General features: G+C 55.3%; 1 protein-coding gene and 1 long non-coding RNA gene across 2 annotated transcripts in view; one reads left to right on the top strand and one right to left on the bottom strand.

The window, feature by feature from the left end:
- Window positions 1-610: 610 nt before the first annotated feature.
- Window positions 611-20,471, bottom strand: part of ATCAY (ATCAY kinesin light chain interacting caytaxin) — a 28,072-nt gene continuing 8,211 nt past the window's right edge. The window contains exons 3-13 of the mRNA XM_010966710.3: window positions 17,480-17,538; window positions 14,251-14,472; window positions 12,777-12,962; window positions 12,278-12,380; window positions 11,139-11,270; window positions 10,377-10,463; window positions 7,094-7,192; window positions 6,350-6,385; window positions 5,536-5,604; window positions 5,052-5,084; window positions 611-3,182 (exon numbers count right to left, since the gene is read on the bottom strand). Coding sequence (XP_010965012.1) covers window positions 3,173-3,182; window positions 5,052-5,084; window positions 5,536-5,604; window positions 6,350-6,385; window positions 7,094-7,192; window positions 10,377-10,463; window positions 11,139-11,270; window positions 12,278-12,380; window positions 12,777-12,962; window positions 14,251-14,472; window positions 17,480-17,538 — 1,036 coding nt within the window. The 3' untranslated portion in view covers window positions 611-3,172. The remainder of the gene's footprint in view (window positions 3,183-5,051; window positions 5,085-5,535; window positions 5,605-6,349; window positions 6,386-7,093; window positions 7,193-10,376; window positions 10,464-11,138; window positions 11,271-12,277; window positions 12,381-12,776; window positions 12,963-14,250; window positions 14,473-17,479; window positions 17,539-20,471) is intronic.
- On the top strand, window positions 14,795-20,459 carry LOC105078203 (uncharacterized). The gene is made up of 3 exons (XR_012501676.1): window positions 14,795-19,829; window positions 20,018-20,071; window positions 20,170-20,459. It is a non-coding gene; the product is annotated as an uncharacterized LOC105078203 (long non-coding RNA).

Raw genomic sequence — 20,471 nt, forward strand, 5'->3', positions numbered from 1 at the left:
GCCTGCGTGATGGCGTCTCCATAAAAATTCCTAAATGATTTTTGGAGATCTTTCAGGTGGGTGGACGCAGGGAGGTGCCGGGGAGGTGGTGCCCAGAGGGGCCGTGGAAGCTCTGCCTCCTGCCCACCACGCCTTGCCCTGGGCAACTCTTCGAGCTGCCTGTTGCTGACTGTTGCTGAGCTGTATCCTGTGCTAATACCTGTGACTGACTGGTGTCTGAAGTGGGGACAGTCTGGTCAGGTCAACCCTAACCGGTGGTGTCAGGCTAAGTTAAATGCCGGGACACCCCCCTGGCGTCTGCTGGGAATTGGAGAATTGCTTAATAATAGTAATGAGTGTTATTAACTGTCAACTGAGTTTGGTTCTAGAGAGAGTGGTGGGGCAGGAAGGGAACTTGAGTCACACAGAGGCAGAGCTTTTGGAAGAACCCAACCAGGGCTCCCATTCTGCAGGTGGGAGACAGAAGCAAGAGGAGACAGGCCATGGCTCAAGGTCACCCAAGGTCGCTCAGCGTTGAGCCGTGCCCCTCCCGGCCTGTGAAATCTCCTGCCTCTGCACACGCCCAAGACCCGCGCCACATCCCTTTGGACTTGGACAAAAGTCACACACCTCCCCTCTCACTATAGTTTATTTCACATAAAAACCCCCCAAGGCTCATGGAAATGATGTCTTCACATCACAACAGTAATCATAACGAATCATTTTTGTTTTTAAAAACCGCAAAACGTGCCGTCGGAAGGATGGGCGTGTGAACTACGACTCTGAGGGAGGACTTAACGGCGCATCCCATGTGTCACAAGAGGAAAACCCAACGTCCCTTTACAAGGAGGGCTCGACGTCCGTTCCATTTTGGCCAGAACTGCCCCGGAGATACAAATCTCCCGCAAAGCCAATTTCGGAGGGTGTGGGCAGCAGCCCGCCAGGACACGGCGGCCCTGTCTGGCCGGAGCTGTGCCTGGAAACTTCACACACCTGTGGACAGGTGGCCAGCCTGGAGACAGCCTCCCCAGGGGTCTCTTTTCTGGAGGGGCTGCGGTGACAGAGCTGGGGGTCCTTGGTTCCGCCTACCCATTGTCTGTGGCTGCTGGTGGTCCGGAGGGACAGTGGGTGGGCCGCGGTGAGCCAGGGGGCCATGCTGGAGTTTCTTGTTTCTGCGGCCGGAACCTTCAGGCTGCAGGCTCCTTGAGGGCAGGAGGGTCTGTAGCTTCCACTCTCTGCCGTCTGCGGGCGCCCAGCAATTGTCGAGTTGGGTAGAGTGCGTCTGTTCCTGGCTCCTCTTGCACTTTCAGTGAGACACCGGCCTTCCAGAAGTTACTGCAGTCACTGGGGGTGGGAGTTTGGGGCCTTCGGGCCACACGTCCATCTTGGATGAGCAGAGCCGGCTGCCTGAACCTGGATGTGGGGCAGCCCAGCAAATGCCCAGGCACCGTTTGTAAGAGGAGGCTCTCTGGGCAGGGGCGGGGGACAAGCAGCCCCAGGATGGAGGGGCACTCCCCCCTCTGCAGAACATCCTGCAGAGGCCCCTCCACCTTAGGCTCCAGGTAACTCATCTGGGCCCAGGACACAGTCCCTGTCCTTTCTTTGACATTTGAGAGAAAAAGCAGAAACCCAAATTTTAAGAAACCCCACCAGACCCCCAAATGCCCCAGCCCCACGCGAGCAGTGCTGGGTTCCAGGAGACGCAGGCCCAAACCTGCTTAGAAACCCCGCATTTTTCAAGGCGGAGCCACCAGCCTTTGGGGTGGGACAGTCCCTTGACGTGCAGGAAGCCCAGCACACGCCCTCCCCAGCACTGACCCCACCAGCCACCCACCCCTGCCACTGGGACAACCCCAGATGCACCCCGCTGATGTCCTAGGTGGAGAAGCGTTTGACATCTCCGCTGAGGCCAAGAATCTCCTACTGGGAAATTGTCGGGGGTGGGGTTCAATCAAACCTGGGTGACACCCGCTAAGAAGCCAGCCACAGAGCCAGGAAGAGGGGCTGGACAATGCGCCTGCCCGACTTCTGCTCAGATTCATGGAAACAGAGACTCTTACGATTGGAGGGGATGGTAGAGGACCACTTTCTGCAAGCACCTTCCAGCCTTTTCTTAAATGCTTCAAGAGACTGGGAACTCACTACCTCTAGAGCCCACCTGACTGGTGTTTGGGCCACATTAGAAAAGTCTGGTTTTTGTCCTAAGGAAATCTGCCTCCTTTGAATGCAGGTGGCTGTAGCATCCAGGCCACTGAGATTTATTTTCCCAAGTGACCTTTGTAACCATCAAATGTCCAGTGCCCTGTATCTTGCTTTTTCTTGGTCTGCGCTTCTGAGACGAGCTTATCTCAGAGCTGGCCTCTCAGTCTCTGCTCTTGGCGGCAGCCTGAGGGACGCATCCCAGCCCTGTGCTGGGGGTGGGGGATCGGGGAAGTGGGGAGGCTCATTTCCTCAGTAGGAGGTATTGATCAGGGTTGCCCTGTGGCGTGGCCTCTGCGTTCAAGGAGCTTGAGAATGTTCTAGATTGAGGGGAGTGCAGTTTCGCAACTGTGGGGCAAGGATGATTATCAGCAGCCCTCCCTGGTGCTGCGGGCCCTGCTGCTCCCTAAGAAGGTGGGAGTTAGAGGAGACAAGGGGGACTGGTCCAAGGAGAAGCCGTGAGGTCGAAGGCCAGGTGGTCCCCGGGGCGTGGCGCCGCCTGCGGTGGGAAACGCAGCTTCCGGGCCAGATGCCCAGGGCTGCAGGGGCCGTTCTGGGAGGAAAGGCACAAGAAGGAATCCAGACCCGGCCAGGGAGGCGGTTGGCACCTGTGGCTCCAACCTAGGCCGGGTGACGGGCAAGAGAAGGGTCTCGGCCAGGGTTTTGTGCAGCGGGAGGGGTCTCAGAGGCTGCCAAGGACGCATGGGCCACGCTCAACGCTTCTCGCTCTTCTGGGCTGTGAGCACATGAGTGTGGAAGGGTGGAGGGTTGAGAGCTGGGTCCTTTTCCAGAACGCATTGATACTGCATCACTTGGAAAAAACTGTTTTCAAGCAGCTAGAAAGGATGCTGGGTTTCGGAGTTGGAGGAGACGGGCATCTCCCGGAGACTGACTCAGGATGAGGCGGGGACAAGACCCAGGCTGGAGGGCATCTGACACAGGTTTCTTGGCATCTGGGATCTTCTTCCGTGTCCTCCTCTGTGCTCACATCACCTCAGGACATGCTGGAGAGGGACAAACACAGTCAAGTTATTATTATCGCTTTTAAAGAAAGTGGAAAATGTTCCATGTGCACGGAATCCCAAAGGATGATCTAATCTGGCTTTGCTGTGCCCTCGGCAGCAAGAGTGGCACCTGCCCTTCAAGGTCTGCCATCTGCCACCCACCTTCTAGGTGTGGTTCTGAAGGGGACCTAGCCAAAGAACAGGCCCCAGGGCTGGAGCCCTCGATCAGACTAAAGGGAGGCTTCAACTCACCTATCCACTCACCAACCCATCTTTGTATCCTTCCATCCACCTACCCATCCGTCCATCCATCCGTCTATCTAGCCAGCCAGCCAACCATCCATTCAGCCAGCCAACTGTCCGTCCACCCACTCATCCATCATTCATTCACTTATCCATCCGCATCTATCTATCCAATTATCCACCCATCTGCCTATCTACCTGTCCATCTACCTTCCATCCATCCATCCACCCATCTATTATACATTCATTTATCCACCCACCCACCCACCCATCCACCTATTCATCCATCCATCCGCCCCCCTATCCACCCAACCATCTGTCTGTCCATCTGTCTATCCATCCGTTGCTCTGTACCATTCCTTTCCTTTTTTAATGTATTTAATCATTTTAAACATGCTTGTTGTGTCATCTCCACACAAGGATTCCTAGGAAGGGGTCTAGTTCTGCCTCTCGCTGTATCTGCTGGCTCGTTCTCACGGTGAGTGACTCCCTGTGTGTTGTGTCTGTGGGCAGGCGCTCTTCTCCAGGACGCACGGACTGACGGGGCCTTGTCGGAAATGCACGAGAGCTTGCCTCTACCCTGTGTCCTGGGACACTGCTTTTCTAAGACTGTTTCTGATGTTTATTTCTTGCCTTGGGGCTTCCTGGGCCATGTGGGTAGTGTTAAGGCATGTGGCCAGCCCCTGTTACAGATTTGTAGGAGAGGGTGTGGTCAAGGATTAACCCTGCACATTCCAAAGGAAGATCTGGCCCTTGCCCAGCTCCTGGGAGGTCACGTCTAAGTCCTTGTCCTTCCTAATAAAAGCATCTTTGCTTGGGACCTTGGGTCCTGCCAGACAGTCTCTGCCAACAGTGTGATTTAGGGCAGGGGCCTTGGACCATGTGGGACCAGCTCAACCTCCGGAGGCGCTAGAGACTAAGGGTAGCCATGCGGGCGGTCAGCCGCGCATATGGCTGACCCCCCCATAAACATCCTGAAAGCCAGGGCTTGGGCAAGCACCCCGGGTCGGCTGCACTTGGTGTGCACTGCCACACCTGGCTGCCAGGAGAGTTAAGGGCGGTCCCACCAACTGCCCCGGGAGAGAACAACTGGGAGCTCACGCCTGTCTCTCCGGGCCCCGCCCCACGCACTTTTCCTGTTGCTGATTTTGGTCTCTCTCCACCCTTCCACTGTTCTCTATTACTGTGTGCAGAACAGCTTTGCTGAACCCTGTGAGTGTCCTCCTGGCAAACCACTGACCCCGAGGGGGGCTCCAGGACCCACAAGGAGGCTTCTCCTGGCATCCAGCACCAGGCGGGCACACTGAGACAGGCCACGGGCAGGCAGGCATCTCTTGGCTGCGTTAAATCCTGGGCTTAAGGGGCTCTGGCTCCGGGTGGACATCACAGTCAGGGCTGCCTTATGGCTTTGCTCTGGGGCCTCCTGTCAATGGCGCCCCCTGGAGTTGTGCAGGAACTGGCTGCCTGGCCCCAGAGGAGGCCCCGTTGTCATGGTAACCATGGTCTCCCTGCCTCCCCGGTGGAGCATCCTCCCCCCACCAACAGTAAGGCATGGGACACTCATCCTGGGCTCCACATAGAATGAAAAGAAAAAAAGGCAGCAAGACCACCTTGCTTCCCACCCACCTTGTTTCCTGATCTTCTGTGGCCAGAGCAGACCTGTGGGGAGTGAAGGAGTCTCAGCATTAGTCACCTATTTGTGGGTCCTTGGCCTTTGGCTGTGAGCCCCAGCAAGGCTTCGTCCTGATCTGGCACAAAGCAAACATCAGTGTGTGTCTGCTGTGTAACAGGTGAGCCAAAACAGGCAGTCATGAGGAGAGAGTTGCAGGATGTTTTTCAAAAGGAGGGAGAAGGGAATGAGAGCAACTTCTTAACGGGTAGATACAGCCTCCTTCTGGGCTGATGGACTGTTTCGGAACTAGAGAAGTGCTGGATGCACTAAATGCCCAGCACTGGATGCACTAAATGCACTTGAACATGGCTCGACGGAGTGGGCCTCGTGCTGGCTGACTCACACCTGTGTTCTTATTTCGGCATCATGATAACAGCAGATCACTTTTATGGGATGTCCTGGTGGGCTCAGCTGTCCCCCGGTCACCTGCCTATTTACCTGTCCTCCAGCGCCGCCTCGGCCTTCTCTTCAGACTTGGGCAGGACGTATTCAGGCTGTGGCCTCGCGCTGGGGACAGAGAGGGGTGACCAGGGTGACCAGGGTGACCAGCCCGCCGAGTGGGCAGAGGGGCTCTTGGCTCCCTGGGCCCACCGTGGCCTGACAGTAATCTGGAGAGGGTTTGGCTGCCCCTGGGAAGCACCGGGGCCCCGAGGATGGAGAGAGTGATGGCCAGGGGTTCATGAAGACGGAGGCAGCTGGGAGGAAGAGGGCTGGGCCATTCCTTGGGGGCGTTTATCTCCGCAGAGGCCTCTATGCGCTGCCGCCCCTGCCTGTGATTCCAGACGGCGGGCGCCCTGCTGGCCCTGTCCTCTCTCTGCTCCGTCCACAGCAGGCTCGGAAGGGTGAGCAGTGTAACTCAGAGACTGAGCCAGCAAGGCAGCAAACGGGCAGCTCTGGGTCTGCCGTGGGCGAGGGGCAGGGAGCTGTGTTCCCCACGTAAGGGGAGAACTTACGATCGTGAAGACTAGTAGGACTCTCTGCGGAGCCCGCTAGTTTTGCCACATGGGTTACCTTGTTCCTAATTTCCCACAGTAACCCTCAGGGTGGCTGTGAACTTTTCACTTGCCTAACGCCACCCGTGACTGGGTGGGGAGCCTGGGTTCGAGCCTGGGTCTGACCTCAAGCCCTGGAGAGCCACATGCACGCCTGACTTCGGTTCCCGCTCAGCCAAAGCCACTGGTTTCCTCCCAGATGTGGGCCCCGCTCAGCGCCAGCTCCGACCCAGCCCCAGCCCAGGCCGCTCTGCACAAACCTTTCTTTCCTGGCCTTGAGTCTTTCCTCTTCGTACCTAGAAGAGAGACAGAGGAGAGAGCACGTCACATGCAGCCTGGGAATTCCCTTCCCCCAGGACCAGGAGCGCGATCTCATTGTCAGATCTGAATACATGCCAGGCTTTAGAGCAGAAAGTGCAGTTGGAGCCGACAGTCTGCTGTTTTTTTTGTGTGTTTCCTGCAGCTGCTTTGCAACTTCCCCCTACCCCAGGGCAGGGACTGTGTTTCGTTGGCATGTTCCAGCATCTGGTAGAGATGCAACTTAGCGGACGTTGTCTGCCTCAGCACTGAGCGGAGCCATTATAAAGCTTCCCCCTTGTTGACGTGGTTGGTCTACAGGCCCCTCCATCAGGGCCACGTTTTTCTGTAAAGGGCCAGAGAGTCAATATTTTCGGTTTTGCAGGCTGGCCTCTGCAGCAATCCCTTGATTCTGTTGTAGCTCGTAAGCAGCAATGGATGGTTTGTAAATGGCTGGGTGTAGCTGTGTGCCAGTAAAACTATTTATAAAGATAAGCCGGGGGCTGTGGCTCGCTGGCCCCTGCCCGGCACTAGATGGCCCGCCCACCGTGATCTGTAATTTCACACGTGCTTGGTTCACTGCATTTCCCTCTGTTCTGCTCTCCCACTCAGGTCAGTTGGGCTGAGCAGGGGCAGCTGGGAGGCGAGCAGCCTGGGGGTGACGGGGGCGGAGGCGGGGGGCTCTCAGGCAGCACGGGGGCACTCACTGTAGCACGCAGTCCGGGATCTGCACGTGCTCCATGGGGATGAGCTGCTCCAGGTCTTCCAAGCTGTGCACATACTGGATCTTGTTGATGAATTTGACACTGGCGGGAGGAGGAGGGAGACAGCTGAAAGCCAGAGCTCGCAGCGGTTCCTCAGGGCCAGAAGGGGCGACGGCAGACAGAGACGCACGCAACCCTGTTCCGGGATGCCCCTAGCACCTCGGCCCAAGCCTCCCTCCTGGCCCCCACCAGCCTCTGCCCTCTGCCCCTAGTGGAGGGCACAGAGCAGAACCCAGGCCCAAGCAGAACTCGCAAGAAGGAGAGGGTGCGGAGCCGCGCATCCCACACCAGTCCCTGCAGAGCTGAGGAGCTGGTTTAAAGGAAGCAGAGAGGGAAGAGATGCTAGTGGGCTCCAGGCTGTCCCTCCATCCTCCTGAGGAGTTGCTCCTCCGGGTTAACCTTCTCAAGAAAGCGTTCCTGGCAGACTCGTCGCGACCGGGACGGCGCTGTAATCCTCCGGGCACAGGCAAGCGCACGTGGGACTGCTGAGTCACTCTCCGCTCTTTCGGGATGAACGTCTCCTTCCCGCCCAGACCCCGTCTCTGCCCATCTGCTGCCACGAGGGGCCTCGTCATCATCACCAACATGTTGCTTTGAACTCATGATTATTATCACTTTTTTAATCACCTTAGGGGGGTGAGTATAGCTCAGTGATGGAGCACATCCATAGCAGGCACGAGGTCCTGGGTTCAATCCCCAGTGCCTCCATTAAAGAAAAAAAACCTAATGATCTCTCCATCCCTCCCCCAAAAAAACAATGAAGTGGAAGTGTTTTTTTTTTTTTTAAAAGAAGTAGAATAGTAACACCTGTCAAAGTAATTTTGAAAATAAAATAATTATTTAAAAAATCACCTTTAACCCAATTTTGGTAAAATGTGAAATAAACTTTTTTCAGGTCAAATCAAATTTTTCTCATGATGGGAACTAGAAGGCCAAGAGAATACAGTGAGTGCCCTAAGCAATAGAACAATCAAGTGACAACGACAAAAACAGTAAGACAGAGGCATGTGGCTACAAAACTGTGGCAGGAAGTTTCACGTCTATTTCCAGAGACTAGAGAAAAATGCGGCTCAAGCTCTCTGGCATCCGGTGCGAGGGGAGGCCCAGGGGGGAGTGACGCAGTCCACAGCATCCATAAGGGAAATAAACAGGCTACTCAGCAGAGGCCGCTGGCGACCGATCGGGGAATGACAGGCGGTTCCCGAGGAGAGTCACAGAGCGGCCGTGTGCGCCTGAATGAATAACTCCAACTGCTTTCGTGCAGCTGAAATTAAATTTTTTTTAATTAAATATAATTATTCTTGGAGCATGAGTTCTCCCTCCAGTAGGTGCGGCAGAAAGGTAAGGGGCCCACGGAGGGGAGTGAGTCTCAGACCGACAGGCAGCAGTCCTGCCCGCCCTCTACCCGAATACGTCGGGCCTGGGGCTCTGAGGGCGGGCCTCCTGCTTTGCCGGACAGGTCTTGTTTCAGGGCGCAGAGGCACGCCTGCGGCCTGGGCACTGGGCTACACACACAGGTGAAGTCACACCACCAGATGCCACGGCAAGGCCGCGCCCGCTGTCAGAGACGGACGCCCAGCCTCTGCGCGGTGGCGCTGCCTGCCTGTGAACCGGGCTCTTTCTCGGGAGGGAGAACTCCAGCCCAGGGCAAGGCACGTTCCCAAGGTTCAGAGCTCGTGGAACAAACAGTTCTCTCTGAGTTACAATCTCGGGGCCTCAGGGCTAGGGCTCAGAGTCTACCTTCATTCTTCATCTTTTGAACGAGGAAGATTTCCTTCCCTCCTCTCCTCTCTCCTATTTCTCTGAGAGCTCAGGATGAGACCCTCAAAATTCACCATGGGAAAAGCAATCCAAAGTGAGAGAATGGTCCGCATGCAAGGCAAGTTTGATTCCTGAATTAAGGGATGTCAGGATGGAACGCAATGCTGTTAGGCTAAAGTGTGTTTGGCCCCGTGGGGTCGGCATTAGCACAAATGTCCCATAATTAGTGCATGAAAGGCCTGATTTCACTAATGCACTAATATTTCAGGGCTCTTAGGAATCACGGAGCACAGAGCATGTGAAGCCTTCTTGCGAGTTGTTCGCGCTGTGATGGTACAGCCTCTCTCAAGGCAAAGTCTGGCCCGGTCTCTTAAACTCATCACACTCTTCACTGGGAATGTGGAAATGAAGGGTCTTGACTTAATTCAATGTATTGAATTGTATGCCATTAAAGGCACGTGCAGGTCTATGTGACGGACGAGGGCGTTTGTCATGGCTGCTTTTGTCTTCCTTGCTCCTTTTCTCCGGCGCTTGCTGGCCAAACACATTCCGGAGGAAGAACCTGCCCCTGAGACTCGGGACGGCCACCTGTAAGCCCTAGGGCTGTCCTGCCTGGTAAGCATCTCCAGGTCCCTGGGGCCTTGAGCCCGGCCCATAGTCTGTGCTAAAGACATGCTTCGTGGCGGGGTCTTGGGCCATCGTATCAGTTACTGAGGACCTAAGGGCGGCCATGTGGGCACTCCGTCCCCGTGTGGCTCAGCCCCGGACAGCGGTGGGAGCCCTGGACACCACGGTCAGCCTCCCTGTGGGCAGTGCTTCCTACAGGTCACCCGTCGTTGCAGGGAGAATTACGGTGCTGGCACAACTCCTCTGGGGCAGGGCAATTCGCAGCCACTCCCGGCGTCTCCTGGGCTCACATACACACCTTTTCCCTTTGCCAGTGTTACCCTTCACCCTTTGGCTGTAATAAACCGTGACTGTGAGCACAACAGCTTTCCTGGGCCCTGTGAGTCCTCTTCGAACATCACTAAGCCTGAGGCCGGTCTTGGGCACCCTCAAAGTACATGTGGCGGTTCACCGCGTTATTTGTCCGGGCAAGTGGCCCCTAACGCCCCTCCTCACAAAATCTGGAGTGGATGGAGCCGGCTCCCTTCTGAGGGAGTGCCTAGTGGACTAGCGCCCTTGCTGCATGTCTCTGCGTGACTCCGTTTCCTCCTCCACGGAATGGGTGCGGCCGTGTCGACCTCGTAGGGCTGTGGTCGTCAGTGTCAGAAGGCACCCAGCGCCAGTATAGGAGAGATGGGTGTTACTGGTTTTCCTGCGAGGTTGGTCGCCTAGCCGCTTAATAACACTGCACGTGCTTTTCAAGTGTTTAAAGCAACAATATTGATTCATCATAGAGGAGCTGGAAAATCCACATTAAAAAAAAAAGACATGCTAAAACCCAGGCGGGGCACAGTCTCACCTGATGAAAGGGCGGGAGATGGCCAGCACAGTGCGTATGAACCAGGACGGGTGGACGATGATTAAGGACTTCAGGTTTTTCCGCAATCTGCATGGGGTGGGGGCAGAGGGAGAGAGATGGGCTCCTCGCGAAAGCCCCGGGGAGGGAGGAGCTGCCCGATGTCTCCTCCTCTGTGCGCGCAGTAGCCGTGGCGATTATCTCCGTTCACAGGGAAGAGGTGCCGCCTTGGTAAAGCTAAGCCCCTTTGCAGAGTCCGCAGGTGGCGGGGCTGATGTCAGGTTCCGGCTGTCTCTCGTTTAGAGCCTGAGCATTGGACTACTTGGCCACAGGGCCTGCCGTTCCTGAAAGAGGTCCTGGGCCCCCGGTTCGGAGCCGTGTTGAGTCGCATCCCCTTACTTGGGGACGGGGCCACTGCGGGAGTAAGTGGTTAAGGGCAGCCCGTCCCCGGGGGCGCAGGGCAGGGCCAGGCCCTGCTTCACTGTGACTGGTGTCCTTATGACAAGGGGACATTTGCACACAGGCATGCACCAGGGACAAGGCCACATGAAAATGAAAGCTGAGCTCGAGTGATGTGTCTGCAAACCAAGGGATAGCAGAGATTGCCAGCACCGCCAGAAGCTGGCAGAGAGCGTGGGGCAGATTCTCCTCAAGGGCCCAGAAGGACCCAACCCTACAGCCACCTTGACCTCGGACTTCTAGCCCCCAGAACTGGGCCCCGTGCGCCCGGAGGTGGTCCCCCAGCCGCGCCCACCCCCTGCTCACCTCCTATCAATCATTTGGTAACACTTCTTCAGCCAGCCGATGCCCGGCATCCTCCGCCGGGGGGTGGCGCCATTCAGGTACACGATCATGTAATCCTCCGCCACGAGGAGCTCCAAACTGCTGATCACGTACCTGGTGATGGGGCACAGAGGACAGGGGACCTGGCGAGAGGGGCTCAGGGTCAGGAAGCCCCGGTGCCTGGACTGAACCCCTGCGGCACCTGCCCTTTCTGCTTCTGCCTGCCCCAGCTGCGCCAGCCACACCTGTTCAGGTGTTGTTGGCCTTGCTGGCACACTCAGGGTGGGGGTGGGTGGCCCCAAGTCTGTGCCAGTGGGTGTAATGATTGTAGCAGTTAACTATTTTATTGAGCGCTTATTGGGTGCCAAGAGATTTATACGCGTGACATCATCTAATGTCTCCACTAATCTCCATTCGTCCTGGGAGGCGGCTTCAGCGGCCCCAGATATACCTGGGGGGCAGGCGCCCACAGTGGGCGGTCCACTGGGCCAGATGTTAGGGGCCTGGGGTCTGTGCCAGCCCCACCTCTCCTTCAGCCTCTACTTCCCCATCTGTAAACTGGGGAGACTGGGCTCCCTGGAATCTCGGGTAACTTTCTGAGCTGACCATCCCTGGGTACCTCCTCATCTTCTGGCCCACCTGGCACCCAAGCCCTGCTTGGTGAAGGAAATCTTCATACTTACGGTAAGAGTGATAATGACTTACTGAGCTCTGACCGTCACCAGCCAGGTGCATTATAAGTGTTCTCTGTCTCCATCATAATGAAACTGACCTGTGTGTCCTTGGGCAAGAGACTTAACCTCTCTGTGCCTCAGGCTCTGAAGCCACAGAATGGGAGGCAACAGGGTCATGTGGGGGGTGGAATGTGTTATCACTTACTAAGCCCTTAGCTTCACGGCTGCCACATAGTAAACACCCCATAAATGTCAGTGATGCTGACAGTAGCGCTGACAAAGACCAGTGGGCGAGCAGGGGCCTCAGATCGAGGGCTGTTGGCGGCCCAGACCTCCCTGGTGCCAGGCCGAGCCCCCGCCCAACATGGTTCTTGCAGCCTGGTCTGGCCCACCGGCTGGGACTTCCAGATCGGTTGGCAGCTGGGACAGAGCGGGTGGGCCACTTACAGGAAGAGGTTCTCCATGATGTAGTGGTAGTCGGGGGAGCTGCTGTCCGGGAGGAAGCAGGCAGCGAAGACGATGATGGCGTTGAGGCCTTCGCCGTAGTACCCTGGGAGAGGCGGCCAGTGAGCGCCCCCAGGAAGAGACAGGCAGAGCCCTCTCCCAGCTGTGAGCAGCCCTGTGCTCTTCCCCATGCGCCCGCCTCGTTGCTGGTCAGCCCGTTCCCACCCGCTACCCACACTCAGAGGGTACAGCTCTGAGTCTGGCTGGAGAAGCCAGAAAACCCTTGACCTGTCTCAGCCTTTGGTGGGGGGCATCAGCCACCCTCATGGGCACCTCCTGTGTGTGCCCGGCACGTCTATGCCTTGCCCCCATGTGAGTTTCACCCCCCATACACCCCCGGGCACGTGGCTCAGAAGAAGAGACAGAGGTCCAGAGAGGACTACTGATGGGCCTCCAGTGGCCCCGCTGGAGCTGGGAGGGGACCAGAGGGGTGTGGTCTCACCTCCGTGGGTCACCACCCTCATGTAGGGCCGGATCATGTGCAGATCAATTCTGTGTTCCTGTTCCCCGATGATCACTGTCCGCCACAGACGCCCATTGGTGGCACTGCCGTCCTCAGCTGAACCATCCCCAAATAGATCTGCGCTATCCCCAGGCATATTCTTGGCGGCGGCCACGGGGGTGTCATCTGGAAGCAGGCCAGGGGGAAGGTAAGCCGAAGGGTGCCTGAATCCAGACATCTTGTCCTAGCCTCCCTCTCAGCGGAGCCCACTCCTCTAGCCCCAGGCCTCGGGCAAAATCACTCATCCTGCGCTTTGCTGACAGACAGTGTTAGGCTGGGGCTACTGGGCAAAATGGAGGGTCTGGGAGTCGAAAAGTCACACCCAAATAATAATTTGCTTTTTTCCCAAAGAACACCATGGAACACAGGAAAGCCCCCAGTCAGGCGGTCGTCTGGGTAGAGCTGTTTCTTGCCTCATTCTTTGCCCCTCTGGGCTTCTCCGAGTTCTTAACCACTCTTGAAACATCTGCTTCTTTCCTGCCTGTCATCCTGCAGTCTTCCTGCCTCAGAAAATGGTCCTGTCATATTCCCAGCGACTAGGGCCCCAAACCCAGGCATCCCCTCTGACCCCTTCCCCTTCATTCTCCACATCCACCCAGCAAGTGCGGCAGCTCAGCTTCTGTCCCCACGGCCACCACCACCGCTGCCTTTCTGACCTGTGTTCTTGCCTCGGGATGTCAGCTCAAATAACACCCAACCAGCAAGGCCTGTCCAGGCAACCCTGCAAAAGAGCCTCCCCACCCGGTTCCCCTGGCTTGGGGTGCTCAGCCCGGGCACTTCTGACGTTTGGGGCTGGTTATTCTCTCTGAGGGGCCGTGCTGGGCACTGCAGGATGTGGAGCAGCATCCCTGGCCCCACCCACCTGATGCCAGGAGCCCCCGAGTCGTGACAACCACAGATGTCCCCAGACACCACCCAGTGTCCCTCGGAGGAGCAGAAGCACCCAGGCGAGCCCCCCTGCCCTCTCCACCACCTCATTTCCCTACAGCACCGACTACCAGGCGCAACCACCTCGTGCGCGTGTGCTTTGTTACCCAGGGCCTGGCTTTCCGACTGCTGCTCAGGCAGGCGGGCACCGTCTATTTCTGACACATCCCTGCCCTCTCTGCCCACCACATGGCACTCGGGACCTGCCCCACAAACACTTGTGGAACTGGGAGGAGGCACTTCCTTCTGGTCTTGGTCACCTTTGAGAATCAGGTGAAGGCCATGCCCCCCAGAAAAGCCACAAGTCCACTAAAACATGTGCACGGAGTCCCCCAGGGGCTGTTCCTGGAGACCCAGGTTAGATGCCCTGCCCCACCTGAGCCTGTGGGGATGGACAGGGTGGGGTCTGGCAAGCTGGTCCCGGAAGCCCAGAGGAGCACTAGAGGCTGATCTGGGGCCCGGCAGGCGCGGAGCCACCTGACCTCACCTTCCCACTCCAGCTCGTTGCCGTTCCCCAGGAACTCCAGCGAGTCGGTCTCATCGGGGGTCTCGATGTCGTCCACGTTGATATCCAGGTCATCGGGGGTGTCCAAGAAGTCGTCGGACAGGAGTGAGCCCTCGCTCTGGTCCAGGGAAATGTTGATCTCGGGGGCGACCAGCGTCTTCCGCTTCCGATGAGCCCCATTGAAGTTCAGCGTGTTGGGAGGGGCTGTGGGGCAACAGGAAAACAGAAAAAAACAAACCAAACTAGTCAGTTTTTCTTTCTTTTCCCCTCTCTCCTGTTCCTGACCCTGTGGGGCTCCTCTCCACCCCATCGTAGGGAGCGGTGGGAAGTCAGAGGCCGTCCTTTCCTGACAGTAGTTACTGCAGCCGTCTGGCTCGGAGGTCCAGGGCGGGTGCCTGGACGTTGGGCAGACCCGAGTTCAAAGCCTGACCTCGCTCCTCACTAGCTCTGTGACACTTCAGTGCCGCCTTGCTCTGAGCATGACTCACCTTTACCGTCTGCAAAATGGAACTCTTAAGAGGTGAGTCAGGTTAAGGTGGAACCAAGGTCAAATGATACGGGGATTAGACCCCAGGCAGCCTGGGCTCCAGACCTACCAATACCTGTGAGTGTTGTACCCGCTGGGTAAGGCTGGCAGACAATGTCCACGCTCTGCTTTTTACCTCTCTGTCTTTTTTTTTTTTTTTTTGGCATGGGTGGGGGGGGTAATCAGATTTATTTATTTATTTATTTTTAATGGAGGTACTGGGGATTGAACCCAGGACCTCCTGCATGCTAGGCACGCGCTGTACCACTGAGCTATACCCTCTGCCCTCGAGTCTTTAATAACCAACATTTGCTGATTGCGTAGCAGGGGCCAGGCTCTCTGAGAAGCTCTCCCCAGCGTTCTCCTGGTCCAGCTCTGCTACTGTCCCCTTTAACAGAAGAGCAAATGGAGGCACAGAGGCCCAGGGTCCTCCCACAGCACTCTGGAGCGGTCAGGGTGGATATTCCCCATGGTTTGGACTGCTTCCTCCTAGAGACTCTTAGCCTGGACTCTGGGCCCCTTGTGGGCTGCCCCCAAGGGGCTAAAGCCGTCTGATACCAGCTGAGCAGACTAGCCCCTCCAGTTTCTGGGTTTCTGGGCTTATGTGAGAGAAAAGCCATCACCTCCCCCAAAGCCAGATCTAGGGGAAGACACTGATCTTCCAGAGACCTTGGGAATTCACCCCAGTTTCGTGACCTGGCCAGTGAGGACAAAATACATAAACCAGTAGGAGAGTCCCACCCCTTTTGTATCAGACGATGACATTCATTGATCTGTAATTACGTGGACTGGCTTGTCACAATTCTTTCACTTTGAATTTCTCAGTCCCTAAGCAGTAGGTCAGAGGTGATTGCTTCAGGGACCCTGGGATGTAAAGGCATGCTTTGGCAGAAAATGATAAAAACCCAACAGTCACATTTACCAAGTGCCTGCTATGTGCTGGGCACTGACAGGATATCTAGATCTCACCATGACCTTGTGTGGTGGGCAGTGTTACCCCTCTACAGACGGGGACACTGAGGCAGTGATTTGCCCAGAGATCTGAACCCAGGCCTCTCAGCTCACCCGCCTTTTAGACAGGAGGTGGGTTGGGAGCAGTGAATCAGGTGTGCTTGATTTAAAATATTCCCACTCTTCCTGCTGGGGTCAAGCTGCAGGTCCCAGCATGGTGACAGTAAGACTGAAGGGGCAGGGAAGGGAGGCGGCAGTAATGCCACCACGTGGATCTGGAGGACAGAGCATTGAGCCAAACATTATTCTCCAGCCTTAAAACCTAATAGAAGCTGCCCTAAAAAATGCCTAGTGGGATTTGCCCTGCCACGATTCAGGCTTGCCAGGACCCATTACTCCTTCCTCCTTCCAATTTCTCCCATTTGGAATGAGAATCTCTATTCTTCGCCCATCCCACCATCGTATTTTGGAAACAGATAACTTGCCTGATTTCAGGGGTTCACAGCAGGAGAGGAATTTTGCCCCAGGATGAATCACACCTGAGTATTTTCCCTCCATCTTGAGCCCTTTGACTGATTAAACGCAGCCCACCCACACAATGGAAGGCAATTTGCTTTACTCAAAGTCCGCTCACTTAAATGTAAATTTCATCTGAAAAACACCCTCCACAGAAACACCTAGAATAATGCTTGACCACATATCTAGGTACCGTGGCCCAGTCAAGTGCATACATACAATTAACGATCACATCTCCCCATTGCAATTTCCTTAACTAAATCCCAGCTGTAAAATCCCTTTTGTCATGGGAGTGAACACTCATAGGTTCTAGGATTTAGAATCTGGATATCTCTGGGGCCAGCCACACACAGGAAGTGGGGATACTGTTGCTACATACCCCTTGTTTTACAGAAGTAGAAATGGAGGCCCAGAGGGGTGAAGGGACTCAACCAAGGTCACCCTGTGGGGATGTGACAACACTGAACAGAGTCCATGTGCCCAGGCCAGAAGAAGGGCTGGTACTGTAGGGTGACCCTCATCCTGATGGGCCCCAGCAAGCTGGGACAAGTTGGTCCCCCCACCTGGCCCACGAGCACAGTGTGGAGCAGGGGTAGGTAGAGCTGGCTCTCACTGCTGTGTGACCTCAGGGATGTAGCTGTCCCTCTCTGGGTGGTCTTTCCCCTGGAGGGTGGACACTGTGATGGGCTACACGGAGGAGATGCAGGCAGAGAAGGGGCCCTCAGCAGGATTCTGTAAGGAGATGCAGTTGAGGAGAACACAAGTTCGAGGCAGCTCCTCTGGCTGTCCCAGACCCTTGTCCTCAAAGTCTGGGGCTTTGGATCCTCAGAGCCATGAGCCCTCCTGAGTGCTTGGGGCAGCAGAATCCCCCACCTCCAGGGCTAGCTTTGTGCCTGGCATCCCCTGGGCACCTTACACAAATCATCTCATTGAATCCTTGCATGCCCCTTCTGTGGGATGCTCACTATCTGCACATAGTAGATGAGAAATCGGAGGCACAGAGAGGCTGAGCAACCCGCTCAAGGACACACAGCAACATGGTGTACCAACTTCATGATGGTGCCAACACACGTCTCTGGCTTTCCCTGCAGACCTTGGAGCAGAACAACCCCCTTCCCTGACATTCCACCAAGGAGGCATGGCCTCTGACATTTCTACAGTTACAGTCCCGGGCAGAGCCCAGACTGTGTGCCCATTTCCGCGCGCATGGAAACTTACAGGCTGTGTCTTCTGTGGGGCTTCCAAGCAAGTCCGTGCCCGTCTCTTCCGGGAGTGGCCTGCAGACCCAGCCAGGGGCGGACAGCAGCCACCAGCCATCACAAGTCCAGCCACAGGAGTGTGCAGTTCAGACAAAGTGATAGCAACAAAATCTGTTTAGTTTTGGGAAATGTTGGGACAAAATACATCTGTTTATGAGCCCAGAAAGTTATAAACCACCAGCGCTGGAGGGCCCCAATCAGCTCATCTAATAAATATTCAGCCCTTTCCCCCCCTTTTTCTGACTGGGGAAAGCTGAGGCCCAGAGAGAAGGAGGGTCTCGTCCAGTGTCACACAGTTTCACACACTTTGGAATATAAAGAGCATTCTTCATGGTCTGACCCTGCAGAGTTAAATCTCCGACGAATTGTTGCTATTAAATGGAGCCCGAAGTTGTCCAACAGACACGGCCGTCAACTGAAGGAACACTCCATGGCCAACGCTGGCATGGTCTGAGCAACAAAATAAATCGTGAAGTATTGATTGGATTGTGAGCCAAAGTAAGAAATAAAATGTCCACGAGTTCATATGGATATAAATAAATAATTGAGTAAATAAATACAGGGGAGAAGAGACACATTTTTCCAGCACAAAAGAATTTCAAATAACGTGTGTAGACACTCTGTCCTGAAGGGGATGGAGAGTAACTCCCTTCTCTGCCAGCGTGAGCTGGGCACGGTGACTTCCTTCCAAAGGGGACAGCGTGGGAAGGGGGGAGGCGGGGCTTTCCAATGGAGACACCTGACCAACACGACCTCAGCCAGGGGACCAAGGTCAATGTCAGCAGTGACAAGGCATGTTGACGGCAGGCACCCCGATACGATGGATAAGACGGCCCTTCACATGTGGTCCTCCTCCCAGAGCCCAGTCCAGCCATGAGAAAAGCACCAGACAAATTCCCACCGAGGGAAATGCTACGGAAGCCCTGACCTCAGTCCTGCTCAGAGCCGTCAAGGGCATCAGGAACAAGGAACGTCTGAGAACCTGTCACAGCCCAGAGGGGCCTGAGGAGACGTGACGCCTGGATGTCACATGGGTGGGGGGAGGGTAGAGCTCAGTGGTGGAGTGTGTGCTTAGCGTGCACAAGGTCCTAGGTTCAGTCCCCAGTACCTCCATTTAAAAAAAAATGTAAGTAAATAAATAAAAACTGTAATTAACTTCCCTCCCCCGCCAAATAAATGTTACATGGGATCTTGGATGAGATCTTGGAAAAGAAAAAGGATATTAGGAGGAAAGGACTGTGGAAATCTGAATACACTGTGGACTTCAGTTAACAACAGTGTATCAGTATCAGTTTATTAACTGTAACAAACATATCAGCCTAATGTAAGCTGTTAACCACAGGAGAAACTGGATGCGGGGCGGGGCGTATGTGGAACTTCCTGTAATATTCTTGCAACTTTTCCTGTACATCTGAAACTTCTAAAAAGTCACCTTAAAGACAAAAGAAAGGCGGCCAACTCTGTATCTGTGCCCCTTTAATGCTTGGTGGAACACGAATTTGCAAAATAAGACCTGTTTCTCTGGCAATGCTCGGACTGATTTTTGGACCACAGCTCACACTGCCTGATTTTGACCCAGGTTCTCCCGTTCCTTTGCTCCCCAGGGAAATACCCAGTTCCAGGCAGAGGGTTTTGCAGACTGCACGGGGCGTTAGAGGCTCTGGCCGCAGGGCGTGCTGACTCAGGGAAGCACTGCAGCGCTAATTCATCTCTGTAACTGCAGTGCCAGCTCAGCTGAAAAGAGGGATGGGGAAGGACGGTAGAATGCTTTTTCCTTCCTTTTTACAGAACCATTTATTCCCGCGCCTCTGTTCCTCGCAGGGCACGAGCTGGCACCCTCTGCCGGGGGCAATCTATCCATGCCTTTCCTCCCTCCTCCTGCCCCACCCACCTCTCACCCATCCACCTTGTTTTGAATGCTCTTTGAGTAACCACTGCCTGCCAGGTGCTTTGGCGGGTCTTGGAGGTAAAGGATGAAATGGATGTTGCCCTGCTCTGTGGAGGTCAAAGGTCAAAATAGCAAAGGAAATGAAGACACATCCACACATAAGCGCCTACCCAAATGCTCACAGCAGCACGATTCACAGCAGCCAAGAGGTGGAAACAACCCAGATGTCCATCAGGTGATGACTGGACGCACAAAACATGGTCCATCCATACGATGGAACACCACTCAGCTGTGAAAAGTAGAGCAGCCCTGACAGCCTCTCCCCCGTGGACGGACCCCGAGAGCACGATGCTCAGTGAGAGAAGCAGACACAGAAGGACACACAGTGTGTGACTCCGTGGATGTGAAACCTCCAGAACAGGCCAGTCCACGGGACAGGAGGTGGTTGCCAGGAGGTTGGGGGGTGACTGCTGATGGGGGTGGCATTTCATCTTGGGGTGATGGAATGTCTTGAAACTAGAGAGAGGTGATAGTTTCACAACATGTGAGTTGTGCTTTTAAAATGGTTAATTTTATGTAAATTTCATCTCATTTCTCTGTTTTTAACAGAGACGCTGGGGATTGAACCCAGGGCCTCATGCACGCTGAGCACATGCTCTACCAGTGAGTTATAGCCTCCCCGCCACCTCAATTTTTAAAAGAAAAAAGCAAGCCTCAGATGAAGTCAGAAGGTTTTAAAGAGCCATCTTCTTTTCTTTCAGATCGAGGCTGAAGACTCAACTCACACGCCATTCCCAGTGCACGTTGCTCTGTGCCTCTGGTCTGTAGCTGATGCCCCTGCTCTCAACATGAGGAGGGCACTGGCAACTCACGAGCAAGTCCTGGGTCCCACAGGACAGGAGGCGCACCGCCTACCTGCAAGGTCACCCACAATCGCGCTCTGAAATTAGAGACTGACAGCTGATGCAACCCCCCCCCCCAGTTTTGTCCTGCCAACACAGCATCCCACATTTAAAATTTGCTGTCAAATCAGAGATGTGACAAAAAAGTCGAGATTGCCGGC

Source organism: Camelus bactrianus, chromosome 22 (assembly GCF_048773025.1).
Source record: "Camelus bactrianus isolate YW-2024 breed Bactrian camel chromosome 22, ASM4877302v1, whole genome shotgun sequence".
NCBI classification, from domain to species: Eukaryota; Metazoa; Chordata; class Mammalia; order Artiodactyla; family Camelidae; genus Camelus; species Camelus bactrianus.